At 38.5% G+C, this 17,070-nt stretch overlaps 1 protein-coding gene across 7 annotated transcripts in view; it reads right to left on the reverse strand.

Moving 5' to 3' along the window:
• Positions 1–719: 719 nt before the first annotated feature.
• SEC24B (SEC24 homolog B, COPII coat complex component) overlaps positions 720–17,070 on the reverse strand; it is a 50,804-nt gene continuing 34,453 nt past the window's right edge. For all 7 annotated transcript variants that reach the window (XM_070757891.1, XM_070757894.1, XM_070757890.1 and 4 more), the window contains 7 exons: positions 16,322–16,432; positions 12,601–12,776; positions 10,615–10,752; positions 7,480–7,584; positions 5,433–5,525; positions 4,374–4,477; positions 720–2,889 (listed from right to left, as the gene is read on the reverse strand). In XM_070757891.1, the coding sequence (XP_070613992.1) occupies positions 2,775–2,889; positions 4,374–4,477; positions 5,433–5,525; positions 7,480–7,584; positions 10,615–10,752; positions 12,601–12,776; positions 16,322–16,432 (842 nt within the window). In that variant the 3' untranslated portion in view covers positions 720–2,774. The remainder of the gene's footprint in view (positions 2,890–4,373; positions 4,478–5,432; positions 5,526–7,479; positions 7,585–10,614; positions 10,753–12,600; positions 12,777–16,321; positions 16,433–17,070) is intronic.

Below are 17,070 nucleotides of genomic sequence, written 5' to 3' on the forward strand. Positions count from 1 at the left end.
TTTAGTCCAGAGCCTGCTTCAAAATAGAAACCAATGGGTTGATATTCACTCACCATTCTCCACTTCCGTCTGATCAACCTGTAGAGTATTTTATTCAAATATTTGGTTTAGCACAGCGGCCCCCAACCTTTCCAACTTGGCGACCCACCCCGGGGCGGAAGGAGGGTATGAGTGGCAGGCCCATGCGCACACGCGCAACTGGGTGTGTGCAAGTAGCAGCTGTGCGTGCCCTCCACTCGTGCAAGTGGAACTTTGCGCATGAGCAGAGGGTGCTTGCACTTATGCGCAAAGCTCCGCATGAGCAAGTGAGGAGCACCTGTGCTTCCATGTGAAGTACTATTCACATGAGTGGAGTGTAAGTAAGGGTTAGGGTTCCGTTATGCACACCTTCCACTTGCGCAATGGAGCATCATGTGCACACATGTGCCAATCTGTCTCATTGCCAGGCTTTGAACAAGGGACAAGGCCTGGGGATTGGGGACTCCTACATTAGCAGTTACAGAGAAAGTTAAAAAAAACACTGACTTGAGCTTCTTACCAAAGTTTTCACAAACTTTTCTGCATAACTCCCTAAGAACCAGTAAAACAAATTGCATAAGCAGAATCGAGGCAACGAGTCTGTAGAAATAAATGAGCAGCTACTACCAATGGAGCCTTTTCTTTTCCTGAGTAGAATATGGTATAAGATATAGGACTGCACCATAAATAAAACTAAAACGTTTGATCAATTTTCTCTTTTTAATGTTTAATCACAAGGCATTGAATTACCTTTTATTTGCAAAAAACACTTACAATTGATGATGCTGAATTTCAGCTAGTAACTGTAGGTAGCACTTACCTGAACTCACCCATCTTTATGCTTTTGGTTATACTGAGCTATGAGGAAGGATTAACAAGTGCTAAATATCTTCCACCTAAGAGGCAGCAAACACCTTACCCAAAGCAAAATACTGCTCAAGTGTTACTTTTCAGGACAATTTTTATATATAAAATATAGAAGAATAAAACTTTTAAGTATTGGTTTACAGATTCATCTACCATACATTATGGCTTTAGATGTTTCTGAATATTCAGTACCAAGCTTCCAAAAAATAATTGTTAAAATCACACTTAGTACATCTGACACATTTATGGTTCCATATAACATTCATTTTCAGTCAATATATTCATCAAAGTATTGGAGGCATTATATCTCTTCAAAAGATGAATTATTTAAGTTTAAAGAATTAGGTGTAAGCTTCTTATTCTGATGCAACATACTTTGATAGATACATAAAATATACCACAAATAGAAGAAGCAGTTGAGTTTTTTTTCTCTCTCTGAGAAATCCTTTGGCATGCTTTAGTACAAGTTACTTAAAATGTAGTGTCTGGACTGTATATTCATAAAACCAAAATTGAAAATTAATTGAAGAACTCTGTTGCATAAGCACATTGTTACAAGTAGAAATATACTGGGACATATCGTAGATAATTTTCAGTAATATATTAGTGCTTGTTATCCATTTTTTAAAAAAAGCCATTTTAAAAATAAAATTACATTCTATAGCTATACTTATTTTTAAGAAATAAAATGCTAACGTGTAATCAACAGCCCTATTTAGACTATGTGCACAAAAGTTTTAACTTTAAAAAATAAAAATAAAAATGAGGGCAAATATTCGGATCACCTGCTGGAGAAGCATCTATTTTTAAGTTCAATTGAGTTTTTCTTTAACATCTAATGACGACGGGATGAGAAAACAGAGAACCCAGTATCCTAAAATGTTGCAAAAATACCTAAAGTAATCTAAGGCTAAAAGACACTAGCCACCATTAGTTAGTGTCACAACCCAATATATCTCTAATCAAAATCCCAAACGGAATTCAATATCCCCACTAGCCTCTTTTCAGGAGGCCTATAAAGTAATAAAGGTTCTTTAATACAGCAAGACAAATTTGGTATTGGTGTTTAAAAATGCAGTAATCACATAGAGATAAAAAACACATGATCAAGCAAATGCTTTTAATTAGCTGATCATAAATAAATCCACATAAAAAGGAACAATTCAATGAGTTACAAAGCTGCATTTTCCTTTGTGGATTCAGATCTGTTTTAATATGTGCTAGTCAACTCTTACTGTTTTAACCCAATAAGTGGTTTGTAACTGACCTACCAACATAGCCATTAAGCAATTCATATTCTTTTTAAAAAAAAAATTTTTTTTTTTTTACAAATGGTAACACTTCTGTACATTATACATATTTCTACAATTTTGTAAGTTGTATTAAAATTGTATATATTCTTCACAGAGGAAAATGGTTAAGCTTTCAAAAGTGAATTATCTCTTTTACAAATAGATATAAACAATATGGAACGCTGCCTTTTGGCATCTCTGCTGGAGGATCGTCTGGAAAGGCTGTTAAATGTTGAGATGCTGAGAAAAGAGACTCTCTGATTTTAGATTTCATTAATAAATACTATTCCACACTGCCACATGTGACCACCAGCTTGAAATAAGGATAAACAACCATAGTGTTGCACTACTGGAAATGCATATAAAACCACCTGAAAACACACTGCTACTATTATGTCGTGTCCATCATTTTTTTTTTATAACAAAGCAGAATTGTAAAATTCATCTGGCAATGTGTATTTTGTTCTTTCACAGCTGAAAGTCTCTCTATGTGGATACTAAAGAATCTATGTTTGGTTTTAATCACTTCCAGTGTGCTTCGTTGACAGTCGACTTTTGGATAAAAAGTCCATACAGGGACTTTCCGTTTGTTTCTTCTCACTTACAAATTTGTTGTTGAATGTGAAGCAAAAATTCATAGTAAGAAAACGCAGCCTCTGTCTTGTCTTCAATTAATTGCTGAAGGAAGTCTGTCTTTGCTGGGCTTTCGTCCCTGAAACATGGAAGGAAAAATAAAAATTATCTGCAGGACTCAATATTTGATAGAAATAAGTTGGGTAAATACAGTGGTATCTCTACTTAGGAATTTAATTCGTTCTGTGACCAGGTTCTTAAGTAGAAAAGTTTGTAAGAAGCAGCAATTTTTTCCATAGGCGTCAATGTAAAAGCAAATAATGCGTGCGATTGGGGAAACCACAGGGAGGGTGGAGGCCCTGTTTCCTCCCCAGGAGATTCCTAGAGAGGACCCACGGAGGCTTCTCTGACGAGACGTGATCCCCGCTGGACGGGGGTCTCGACAACCCTGTGATGGTTCACTTTACGAGGCCCGATCCTGAAACCATTACTAGTGCTTACCAATGAAACACGGAGTCAATGGTCTGGGTAAAGTGACAAAGCTTTATTGTTTACAGGTGTGCTTTTTATACCCTTCATATGCAAATGAAGGGGTTTCAGCTAGTAATTTTCTATTGGCTAAATACAAGTCTAATTTCTCCTAATATACGTTTCTTATAGGCTACAAATATAAGGTTTTTCAAATCTATAGGCTAATAATAAAACTTTTGAATACGCTAGTTATCATAGGCTATTTCTATATGCAAAAATAAGGCTTCTAGATACCTAACTGTTCATTGGCTATTTCTATTAAGCTTCTAATTGGTTATAAAAGGTATCATCTACAGCTTATGATAGGCTACTAAATTCTCACTTTATGCACCTATCGGTAGCTGAGTTGCCAGCCAATCACACTGCCAGTGTCTTATCTCGTGCCAGGAGTGCTGTTGAGGGTTTTTTCTTACTGTGTGAAAAGTTCATGGCCATTGTATGACTCACTGTCTCTGGGCAAATCTTCACCATGCTTTTTCAGATAACTGTCTCTGCGTATATCCTAAAGCATAGCTAATATTTGGCTTACACAATCCCTACACTTCTCCCCACTTTTTCTTGCCCTGTTCCCTCCCAGGAGATTCCTAGAGGCCCCACGGAGGCTTCTCCCCATCTTTTCTGGCCCTGTTTCCTCCCAGGAGATTCCTAGAGGCCCCACGGAGGCTTCTCCCTGCCTTTTCCGGTTAGTTTCAGAGGCTCGGGTTTGTAAGTGGAAAATGGTTCTTGAGAAGAGGCAAACAAATCTTGAACACCCGGTTCTTATCTAGAAAAGTTCGTAAGTAGGGGCGTTTGTAGTAGAGGTACCACTGTATTCTGAAACATCTCAGTGTCATTTCAGTAATGCCAACCAACCCTTCTCAATTCCTACCTACTGTTCTCAAGCCCTCATAACAGATGCCTTTCAAATGTACCAATTGAGGAAATTTTTATCCAATAAGCAAATGCATAAACCTGCCAAGTAATTACAGATTTAAACAGGGATAGCATTCCTAAACGCATTCCTTTGAAAACCTATCCAAAGTACTCTTTGCCAGAAACCTCCTATTTTATATAAGTGATGTTGCCTTTTGGATGCTATATAAGAATACTTACTTAATTACTTGAAGTCCTGGGTTTAAAGATTTACTTTCCTTCAGCCAAGTTATGAAGGACCTGGTTCGCTCTGAAAAAATATTATCTAATTCTGGAAGCTGCGTCTAGAAAAATGCAATGTGAAAAAAATTAAACACTTATATTATGCTGTTGTATTAGATATTCAAAATAGCATCAGTGGCATCTTTATTACATTTTCAGAATGTTGTAATAAAAATATAATTATTGTTTTCATTTTATTTAAATGCTGTCATTCTATAAACAAAGTTCTGAAAGATCTGTCTACACATTGTGTTGTGGTTAGCACTGGCCCAGCTCCTGCCCCAAGGAATGTGCAGGTGGACGTGGGGGAGACATCCACATGCCACAGGCCTGTTTTGCTCCCGATGGAATCTGCCGATGAAGCCTCCTCTGACCAAGGAAGCGTGAGTGATAGGGAAGAGGGGAGTTTGGCAGACAGCCCAGTAGGAGATCAATCATTTGTATCATCCCTGGATTCTGAACAAGAATTAATGACACATCCACGCATGCGTAGAGTAATGCACAGGAGACAACAACTGAAGGATTATTACAAGAGAAAATGAGGCCACCTGTGATTGGGTGGGGCTGCTGTAATTAGTGCTACAGATAAAAGTGCAGCCTGGTGTTTTAGCTTCATGACAGTTTATCTGATTCATTGTTTCGTCAAGATCGTGGTTTTTGTGATGTTCAAGATTGTGTGTGGACTCTCTGGACTTTAGAATTGGACTCAATTTCCCAGTTATTGGGTGAGCAACTGGACTGCATTTAACCTGTGCCTTGTGTGTACCAGAAAATCCCTTTGACATTTAAAAAGGGAGCTGTTTCTGGTTTTCTGTTTATAAAAACTTTTGGGTTTTCCTTTTATCGTGTGGTGTGTGTCTTCCTGGACTAATTACCCTGTAATTACGGGCGGTTGAAACATGCCAGCAGAACACATTGTAAATAAGAAAATACATTATGAAGATGGTAATCAAAATCAGGCAAGCTCTAATAAGGCCTCATCTTGGGAAGTATTAGCTGGGTTTAAAATCTTCTTACCAGACTTTGAGGTACTGACAAATAATTTGGATATCCAAGCACATCTTTAATGAAGTTATTATCACAACTTTTTCCAACCCAAATGTAGAGGATCTAGAAACAAAGTGATTAAAATATACATTTTTCTTTGATAGCACATGAATTCATCAAGATTTTGTTGGCATAAAATAATACTTTTGGCAAAGATTTTTTTTATTTTTCTCTCCAATCAGAATACAGTAAAACAATATACCAACATCAACAAATTGCTTTACAATAAATCAATTTCAAAAATATTATGACATGCAAATCCAAAACTACCTCCTTCACTTTTGACACCTGGATAAAAATAGCTGCTCAATTTTCTTATGTTATACAAATACGCTATTAGCTAAAACACCTTTTAAGCTGTTCCAAATTTTTAATACCTAAAAATGATTAGGCTGTAATATTTCAAATTTCTCCAAATCTCTTTCATATCAATTATCATGTGTAGTCAATAACCTTTACAAATGTTTAACGCCTTTTAATAAAAAAATCCTTAAAAAAAACATTTAAAAATTCTTCTCTACTAAACAAATAATTCCCTCAACACTGTCAGACTTTCTACTAAATCTGCACTTCTATTCTACTAGTTTTTCTCATCATTCCTTTCACCCATTTCCTCCCATGTTGACTGTATGACTGTAACTTGTCGCTTATATCCTAAGATTTTTATTAATATGGCTTCTTCATTGCTTATTTGACCCCTATGACAATCATTAAGTGTTGTACCACATGATTCTTGACAAATGTATATTTTATTTTATGTACGCTGAGAGCATATGCACCAAGACAAATTCCTTGTGTGTCCAATCACACTTGGCCAATAAAAATTCTATTCTATTCTATTCTATTCTAGTAGCGAAGTCAAGGGGAAAAGAATAAACCCAATAATATCACCTAGTATTGCCAAATTAGTCAAATTACAAACCTAATTACTAATTTCTTTATATAAAAAATTGAAAGCAAATAAAATTTAAATATATAAAAGTTAAATGAACGAAGAGAGAGAAAAGAAAGAATTTACACTAAATAAAAAAAGATAAATAGAAAAGTGAAACAATAACAAAAAGAAAAAAACAAGAAAAAAAGTGCAGAACGAGAAAAGAAAGAAAAAGAGGGAAGGGTAAGAAAAGACTTTCCTATGTGTAGCAAAGCTAAGCTTTAGTGGAAAATGATAGAAAGAATAATAAAAGAAATAGTAAAACAGGAGATAGAAATAACCTCGGAATTTTACTTACTGGGTATAACCAATCAGAAATATAAGAAAGAAATTTTACATTTAGTTATTCATATTTTGACCGCGGCCAGGATAATATATGCGCAAAATTGGAAAGGGGAAAACATCCCCAAAGAAGAGGAAGTTATTAATAAAATATTAGATTGCGCTGAAATGGATATGATGACAAGACGGCTAAAAGATCAAGAAGAAACAGAATTTTATGAGATATGGAACAAAGTGTATATATGGATAAACAAGAAGAAATATTAACATTAACAGTAAAAATAAATAAATAAATAAATAAATAAATAATAGTACTGTATTAGTATGAGATATGATTTAAGTGTTATGTTAGACTTATTAGGGATAAGATTTAAGAGTTATGAATTACAATGTATGAAGATTTAATTTAAAAAGTTAAACAAATTTCTTCTTTTCATTTAAAGTAATAAGTTGATTTTAAGCTTTTTTGAATGTATTCTTTTTTGTATTGAAATTTTACTTCAAGAATAAGCGGGGAAGATAAAACCCCACTTTTATGTTAAATGTACGTTTGTCAGTTTCGTCTATTTTAAGAAAATTTAATAAAATATATTGTAAAAAAAAAAGACTTTCCTCTTCTTCTCATTAGCTTCCCCACCTATGTGGCATTTTCCAAATTCGCAAAATCTTAAAATTCAATTAAGAAAAAAAATAAAATAATACTTAAAACTGATTTAAAGACACAATACAATGAGGAGACGAGCACAGGAAAATGCTGTATCAACAAGATGGAAAAAAATATGTTTTAAATGGGCAACTCACCAAGCCACAGTCCATAAGAAAAGCTCCTTCTCTGGTCAACTTCTCAGAAGACAATCGCTGAAGAGGGGGCTGGGGTACAACTCTGTCATTGACATGTATTGCACCCTAAAATAGGACAATACAATTAAACTCACAATATACCGTATATACTCGAGTATAAGCCGACCCGAGTATAAGCCGAGGCACCAATTTTTGCCACAAAAACTGGGAAAACGTATTGACCCGAGTATAAGCTGAGGTTAGAAAATGCAGTGGCTACTGGTAACTTATAAAAATGGAAAACAATAAAATTACATTAATTGAGACATGTTTTAGAATATTTATTTTAAAGAAAACCAGTAAACTAGCTCTGTAAATTTAAAAGAGGGTAAACAAATTAACAATATTAACAATAAATTAAAAAGTAAAAAAAGTAGCTCGATCAGGAACAAAGCTAAAACCTAAGAGTTAAAATCCTTCAAAACTGGATTCCTTCTCATCATTAATTGGATTTACATTATTGTTCTGTTTTTATATATGCTGTGAGCCACCCTGAGTCCTTGGAGAGGGATTGCATACAAATCCAATTAAATAAATAAACAAACAAACAAACAAACAAACAAACAAATAAGTGTATCCAAAGAAGAGCTTCAGCATTAGCTGCTGTGAGGTTATCAGCATAGAAAACCAAATAGATAGATAGATAGAGATAGATAGATAGATAGATATAGATAGAAAGATAGACAGACAGACAGACAGAAAAATAGATAGATAGATAGATAGATAGATAGAAATAGATAGATATAGATAGATAGAAAGATAGATAGACAGACAGACAGACAGAAAAATAGATAGATAGATAGATAGAAATAGATAGATAGATAGATAGATAGATAGAAAGAAAAATAGTTAGATAGAAAAATAGATAGATAGAAATAGATACAGATAGATACATAGATGATAGATAGATAGATAGACAGACAGATAGATATAAAGATAGACAGACAGATAGAAAAATAGATAGATAGATAGATAGATAGAAAGAAATAGATACAGATAGATAGATAGATAGATAGAAAAATAGATAGATAGAAAAATAGATAGAAAGATAGACAGATAGAAAAAGAATTCCTGTCTAGCTCTGCCTCATAACACATTATTAGATCCTATCCAAGCAAGGACAGCAACTACCACAAAATACCATTTTTTAAACAGTTTAAATCCTTTCAAAGGAGGTGGAGGAGAATCTGACAGCAGGGGGCCTTTTTAATCCGACTCACCATTGCAAATGGCTGCCTTCTTTGCTTGAGCTGGAGCTAGGGAGAGGAACTACGGCGTGCCAGAGGGGACAAAAGCTGGTGCCTCCTCGCTCTGGCTCAAGCAATGGCGCCCTCGTGTGGTGACTTTGTCAATGACCCGAATATAAGCCGAGGCTGTGTTTTTCAGCCCATTTTTGGGGCTAAAAAACTCGGCTTATACTCGAGTATATACGGTAATTCGATCCCATTGTAATAATTCAGTAATGGGGCAATGAACGCTTATTCAAAATCCCACCCACCCCACAAAGGCACAAAATTTTAAATTTGTAACCCAAGCTGAGCTTTTTTGTATGGTTCACTTTCCTCCCACCACCACCACCAATGAACCTCAGAATGCATTTTAGCTTTGTTTGCTAGCAGTAGTTGTAGAAGCAACAACTGTGTGAGAACAGACAGCAGAGGTAGGGGACGGTGCGGATTTAAATGTGCCATCCGCTTAGAGCAGTGTTTTTCAACCAGTGTGCCGCGAGACATGGTCAGGTGTGCCGCGAAGCTCAGAGAGAGAAAGAAAGGAAGAGAGAGAGAGAAAGCAAGAGAGAGTGAGTGAGCAAGAAAGAGAACAAGAGAGAGAAAGCAAGAGAGAGAGAAAGAGAACAAGAAAAAGCAAGAGAGAGAGAGAGCAAGAGAGAGAGTAAGCAACAGTAAGAGAAAGAGAGGGAGGGAAGGAGAGAGAGAGAAAGACATAGAGGGAGGGAGGAAGGGAGAGAGAAAGAGAGCAAAAAAGAGAGGAAGGAAGAGAAAGAAAGAGGGATGGAGAGAGAAAGAAAGAGGGAGAAAGAGGGAGAGAGAAATCGAGCGAAAGGGAGAGAGAATTTTTTTGTCCAAACTTTTTTTACCAGCCCCCCCCCCCTCCCCCGCTCAATGTGCCCCAGGGTTTCGTAAATGTAAAAAATGTGCCGCGGCTCAAGAAAGGTTGAAAATCACTGGCTTAGAGCAGGGGTCAGCAACCCACAGCTCTGGAGCCGCATGTGGCTCTTTCATACCTCTGCTGCGGCTTCCTGTTGCCAGTTGGCTCCACAATTGATAGGGCTTTAGGTTAGGACAGGTAGAGGAAAAAGTACGCCGAACTAAGAGGAGACTTTATAGTAGGAGGACTGCAGTTCCGGTCAGTAGAGGAAAAATGACACTGCACTAGGAGACTCTATGGTGGGAGAACCAGACTTCCTGTCAGCTCCAGAATTGAATTTTGGGGTGGGGGGAGCTTCTGGTTAGGACCTTTGCGGGTCTTTTGAGTGTTTAAGGATGCCAACCCCGGCTTAGAGTCATTGCATTGCCACAAACAATGCTAGTTCCAGCCTCTTCTCTCCTCCTCTGTAAATTCCTTCAATTCTTATCTAGCACCAATTTAGTGCTGACCATTAGTGGACTAGATTCTTGTGACTCTGGCAGAAGCCAGTGAAAAGTGGTCCCGATGGTACTTGGCACGCTGGGCGCAGTGCCAAAGGATCTCGGCGGACATTTGAAAACCATCGGAATTGACAACATCTCCATCTGTCAATTGCAAAAGGCCGCTTTACTGGGATCGGCAAACATAATTCGCAACTACATCACACAGTCCTAGGTGCTTGGGAAGCGCCCGACTGGTGATGAAATACGAAATCCAGCATAGTGATCTCGTTTGCTGTGTTGTATTGACATAATAATAATAATAATAATAATAATAATAATAATAATAATAATAATAATAATAATAATAATAATTATTATTATTATTATTATTATTTATTAGATTTGTATGCCGCCCCTCTCCGAAGACCACCTCTATTGAGCAGAGATAACGATTATACATTATATATACTGTACACTCACACACACAACCACACACACAAAAGTATACCTCATCAGTAAGCCTGTCTATCCTATATAAACTGGGATAGATTATCTTCATCAAGTGAACCAGAGGCTGATTTTTTATTTGGCACATAGCATATATGCGATCATCCAGACGTGTACTTGTGCCTGTTCTAAAAGCTTTCTGTAAAAAACAATGGAAAGAGAGAAAATATTGTATTTGCATTGTAGGTTGGCTAAGAACATCTAAACGAATAACTGCCTGGCAGAATATTTCTCCACTTAAGTGGTAGATATTTGTCCCAACATTTTAAAATATCTCTTAGTTTCTATTATAAAACAGTGGAAACACTGAGTAAAAATAGAGTTTTGATGAGCAGCAATAGCATTTTTATATACTGTATTTTTCGGAGTACAGTGGTACCTCATGATACGAACCCCTCGTGATACGAACCCCTCGTGATACGAACCCCTCGTGATACGAATCCGGGGTTCGGAAATTTTTTGCCTCTTCTCACAAACTTTTTTCGGCTTACGAACCCACCGCAGATCGCAAAATGGCGCTCCACTGGGCGCCGCTCCCCAGCTGCCACCTTTTAAAACAGCCGGGGGGCTTCTCGGCGTTCTCCTGAACGCCAAACCCAGAAGTTTGGGTTCGGGTTCTGGAGGCCGCTGAGAAGCTCCCGGCTGTTTCAGAAGGTTACAGCCAGGCGCCGCCGCTCAGCGGAGCGCCGTTTTTGCAATCGGCGGCGGCGTTTTCGGCCGATCTGGAGGCTGGAAAGGAGGTGGGGAATCCCAATAGGGAATTCCATGGGCGGAGCTTTGATGTCACGAAGACCTCCGGAACCCGAACCCGAACTTCCGGGTTCGGCGTTCGGGAGAATGCCGAGAAGCCCCCCGGCTATTTTAAAAGGTGTCAGCCGGGCGGCGGCGGCCAGCAAAGCGCCATTTTGCGTTTTTTTTCTTTTTGGACGCATTAATCCCTTTTACATTGTGTCCTATGGGAAACAATGTTTCGCCTTCAAACTTTTCGCCTTACGAACCTACTTCCGGAACCAATTAGGTTTGTAAGATGAGTTATTACTGTATAAGACACACTCCCCCCCAAAGAGGCTGAAAATTTGGGTGCATCTTATATTCTGAATGTAGCCTTTTCAAAGCTTTCTTTCCAGCCCGAACAAGGCGTTAACAATCTTCCCCGCTCTTACTGGTTTGCAGGCTTTTTCATTGCTACTGCCCCTGAAGAATGTTTTTTCCAGCCCTAAGTCTTTGCAGGGTTTTTCATTGCTACTTCCTCCAAATAAGTCCTTAACCAGGGGATAAAATAATGTGCTGAAGCTGACCAGACTAAGGACACTAGCCAGATGAATACCTGATAGGCAGTTTCCCCCCACTATTTTCCTCCCCCAAAACTAAAATATGTGTTATACTCCAGTGCTTCGTACACTCCAAAAAATATAGTAGCTTTAGTGATGATGAAAGCTAAGCAAATTGATGCATGTTATTCGTTACAAAAAAGTCCACCAAAATTACAGGTACGGTATTCAACCTATACATCTGTATAAGTCATCACATTTCTGTAATCAAAACAGATTTTAACATTTACAGTGTTCCCTCGATTTTCGCGGGTTCGAACTTTGCGGAACGTCTATACAAGTTTTTCAAAAATGTTAATTAAAAAATACTTCGCGGTTTCCCCCCCTATACCACGGTTTTTCCCACCCGATGACGTCATATGTCATTGCCAAACTTTCGTCTGCCTTTAAAAAACAGTTTTTTAAATAAACTTTAATAAATAAACATGGTGAGTAATAATCTAAATGTTGGCTAAAGGAATGGGAAATTGTAATTTAGGGGTTTAAAGTGTTAAGGGAAGGCTTGGGATACTGTCCATAGCCAAAAATAGTGTATTTACTTCCGCATCTCTACTTTGCGGAAATTCGACTTTCGTGGGTGGTCTCGGAACGCATCCCCCGCGAAAATCGAGGGAACACCGTACTTCTTTTGAAATGGTATTTATCAGAGGTCCTACCTGTTTAAAAAGAGCCAAAATATACAGAGGGAACAGCCTGAGAGAAAACGGAGCAATCAAAGCAGATTGTTGGAGGTTTGATGCTGTTGACATATATGCAGATAGCGAATCTACGACCGCATTGGCTAAAGCATCTCTAGCGTCTGACAAACTTGATAAAACACATCGATCCACAGCTGTGGAAAATGAAGTAATAACAAATAATTGTGAAGGAACCATATTTAAAGAGGCAATGAAAGTCTACCAGTACAACGATTAATATTCTGCTAGGACATTTTCATTTTTCTAGATCAGTGTTTCCCAACCTTGGCAACTTGAAGATATTTGGACTTCAACTCCCAGAATTCTGGGAGTTGAAGTCCAGATGTCTCCAAGTTGCCAAGGTTGGGAAACACTGTTCTAGATAGTTTGAAGATATTAAACATTCAGTTGATCCAAAATACAGCAAACAAGACTATGTTAAAGGAAACACACCTCATATATCATAATTATCTTAAAAGCCCTTTAGAGAGAAGAGACAGGGAATCTACAACTGATGTAATTTATTTTTTATTTTCCTTAGCAGCTGTAAAATAAAATTAAAAGCTCTATATCAACTGATTATGTTGCCATTAATAATCAGCTTGTTGTAGTCACTGGATCTGTTCTCTGAATGCATTTACAGTAACAGTATTATTTACCATACACATCCAAGGTGATGAGCAATTCATAAGGAGTTACTAACAGTTATTCTCTAATTGCAAACTAAATATTTAGTTCTTTTATGATTTAAAACAGTGTCTATTTATTTATTACATCTATAGCTGCCCATATCAACAAATTTCTATCCCCAGGAATCCCTATGGAATACCAGAGCATGGGGGCATGGGGGAGTTGAGACATCTTTCCCCCAGACTTTTTTATACAGTGATACCTTGTCTTATAAACTTAATTGGTTCTGGGACGAGGTTCTTAAGGTGAAAAGTTTGTAAGACGAAACAATGTTTCCCATAGGAATCAATGGAAAAGCGATTAATGCGTGCAAGCCCAAAATTCACCCCTTTTGCCAGCCGAAGCACCCATTTTTGCGCTGCTGGGATTTCCCTGAGGTTCCCCTCCATAGGAAACCCCACCTCCGGACTTCTGTGTTTTTGCAATGCTGCAGGGGAATCCCAGCATCGCAAAAACAAGCGCTTCGCTGGCAACAGAAGTCCGGAGGTGGGGTTTCCCATGGAGGGGAGCCTCAATGGAATCCCAGCAGCGCAAAAATGGGTGCTTCGTTGGCAACGGGAGTCTGGAGGTGGGGCATCCCAGCGGTGGCGGTGGGTTTGTAAGGTGAAAATAGTTTGTAAGAAGAGGCAAAAAAATCTTAAACCCCGGGTTTGTATCTCGAAAAGTTTGTATGACGAGGCGTTTGTAAGACGAGGTATCACTGTATTTATGTTTGGGTATGTATGTGTTGTTTGCTTTTTAAAAATATGATAGGGTTTTATATGCTTCTTTTTTAATATTAGATTTGTTTTCGCTAGAATATTGTTTTTATTATTGTTGTGAGCCGCCCCGAGTCTTCGGAGAGGGGCGGCATACAAATCAAATCAAATCAAATCATATCAAATCAAATCATAAATCAATCAATAAATAAATACCTGGGTGGTGGAAGAAATTGTACCCACGACTAAGGAATGAAATGAATTCTATAACCATGTTTACAGAATTTATAGCAAATATCTATGGAGAGTCTTAGTCATCTAAGTCATGATTGTCCCAAAGGTACTTTTTTCAAAACGCAACTGGACTTTCTGGGTTTTTTTCAAAGACATTTCACTTCTTATCCAAGAAGTTTCTTGGATGAGAAGGGAAACGTCTTTACATAAAAACCAGAAAGTGCAGTTGCTTCTTGAAAAAGCACCTTTGGGGCACTTACAGTCATTCTTAATATCCTTAATAACACCTGCTCCCAAATTTTCTCTATGATATGGTTATGATCTATAAAGACCTACATGTCTTAGGACCAGATTACCTACATGTGAGAATTATCTATAGAATCTAGGCATCTAAGGCCCGGATAGATACAAAACACTCTTATTAGAGTACTAAACTTCCGACCTTTTGGACAGCAGACCTTGCCAGAAAAGCAAACAGTACAATAACATGTTTACATCCTGTATCAGAGATGAAGAAATCCTATTTTTTACGCCAAGAAACATTCATAAAGGCAGGACAACAACTTGATGGATTAATCTAGAGAGTTCCAAGGAACTATGATGAAATTGGATGCAAGACAACCCCATATATGGACAGGAGGAAGGGGGTGTAAACCAGACATGACAATTCTATATAAGATGATTCCTGAAGTTGGGTACTTTACCTTTTGAGGTACACGGGGAAAAATACCTGTGACTTCAATTGGTCCTGGTATGATACGGTATTATCATGCTGGCATCTTTAGGATCTTTATGTTATGTTTGATAAATGTTTCTATGATATATATATCATGTGGTTAATAAAGATTTTTAGCTTTTATTCTCATGGTCTGGGGAATTTTTCTTACACTACAGGACCGTCTTCTGCCTCATGCATACCAATGGCCGGTTAGGTCCCACAGAGTCGGCCTTCTCCAGGTCCCGTCGGCCAGACAATGTTGTCTGGGAGGACCTAGGGGAAGAGCCTTCTCTGTGGCAGCCCTGGCCTTTGGAACGAACTCCCTCTAGAGCAGTGGTTCTCAACCTTTCTAATGCCGTGACCCCTTAATACTATTCCTTATGTTGTGGTGACCCCCAACCATAAGTCTAGTGCCAATTCTCCCAACAGAACTTTAAGCTGATTGGCAGGAAGGTCAGAGGGACACCCCCACTGTAAATGCCTGATTGGTTGGATTGTAAAAATATGTTCCAAGGTGCCAAAATAGAAGCTTTAGTTCCTAACACCATGGGAAATTTGTCTTTTCCCATGTTCTTAGGTGACCCCTGTGGAACAGTCGTTCGACCCCCAAAGGGGTCCCGACCCCCAGGTTGAGAACCACTGACATAGAGATATGTACTGCCCCCTCCCTTCTGGTCTTTCGCAAGGCTTTAAAGACCTATCTCTGCCGGCGGGCATGGGGGCCGTGAATAGTAAGATTCGCTCTGGCCAATACAGTGGTACCTCAACATACAAGTTTAATTCGTGCCAGAGCTGAGCTCGTATGTTGATCAATTAGTATCTCGAACGAATGCATTTAGATTTGGCTTTTTGCGCCGAGAAAACTGGAAAAAAAATGGAATTCTTGCGCCACCTAGTGGACACTCAGCTCGTATCCCGAATTTGAGCATGGGTGTCGAACAGAAATTTTGCTCGCGTCTCAGCGCGTAACTTGGAATACTCGCATGTGGAGCAGCTCGTATCTAGAGGTACTACTGTACTGTGAGTGATTGGCTTGGGTGAATGTGAACAATTGTGTTGGAATAGTTGGGGTCTTTCTAGAAATTTGTTAGTTTTATAGTGTTTTTAAATAATTAGATTTCTATACATTATATCGTATTGTATTTATTACGCTGTATGCTACCCTGAGTTGGTCTAGAAGAGCGGCATAGAAGTTAAACAAACAAATAAACAAACAGTATGTAGTGATCATAACATAACTGACTACCCCTGTAATCCCTTGGCAGGGCAGAAGAACGGTGCCTTCGTACTGCCTTACGCATCTCAATGTATTTTTAATTGCAAAAAAAATGTGATATTTGAACATTTATTTTCAACTTACCCATATTAGCTAGGAGACATATAATTGCTTGTACATCTGCTCCAGCATAAACATCCATCAAGGAAGCCACTACAGGCAAACAAAGTGTATGCACCCTAATTCTCCGTTCACCTGTATTAGGATCCAACCAGACAGTGATAAAAATGCAAGGTTTATTTCCGATCCAATTTTTAAAATACACATTTACCAGTCACATAGAGGCGATATGCCAGCTACTTCAAATCAAAGGGAACACTTTTTCTAAGTCATCAGCCTTTATTTTTGCTTTTTTTTTCCTATAGAAAAGATATGAAGTTGGGAGAATGCAGCTGCGAGAGCAATCATGGGCTTCCCCAGGTATGCCCATGTCACACCAACACTCCGCAGTCTGCATTGGTTGCCAATCAATTTCCGGTCACAATTCAAAATGTTGGTTATGACCAATAAAGCCCTTCATGGCATCGGATCAGAATATCTCCGGGACCACCTTCTGCCGCACGAATCCCAGCGACCGGTTAGGTCCCACAGAGTTGGCCTTCTCCGGGTCCCATCGACTAAACAATGTCATTTGGCAGGACCCAGGAGAACAGCCTTCTCTGTGGCGGCCCCGACCCTCTGGAACCAGCTCCCCCCGGATATCAGAGTTGCCCCCACCCTCCTTGCCTTTCGTAAGCTCCTTAAAACCCACCTCTGTCGTCAGGCATGGGGGAATTGAAATTTTCCCTTCCTCCTAGGCTTATAGAATTTATACATGTTATGCTTGTATGTAT

This window comes from Erythrolamprus reginae, chromosome 7 (genome assembly GCF_031021105.1).
Source record: "Erythrolamprus reginae isolate rEryReg1 chromosome 7, rEryReg1.hap1, whole genome shotgun sequence".
NCBI lineage: Eukaryota > Metazoa > Chordata > Lepidosauria > Squamata > Dipsadidae > Erythrolamprus > Erythrolamprus reginae.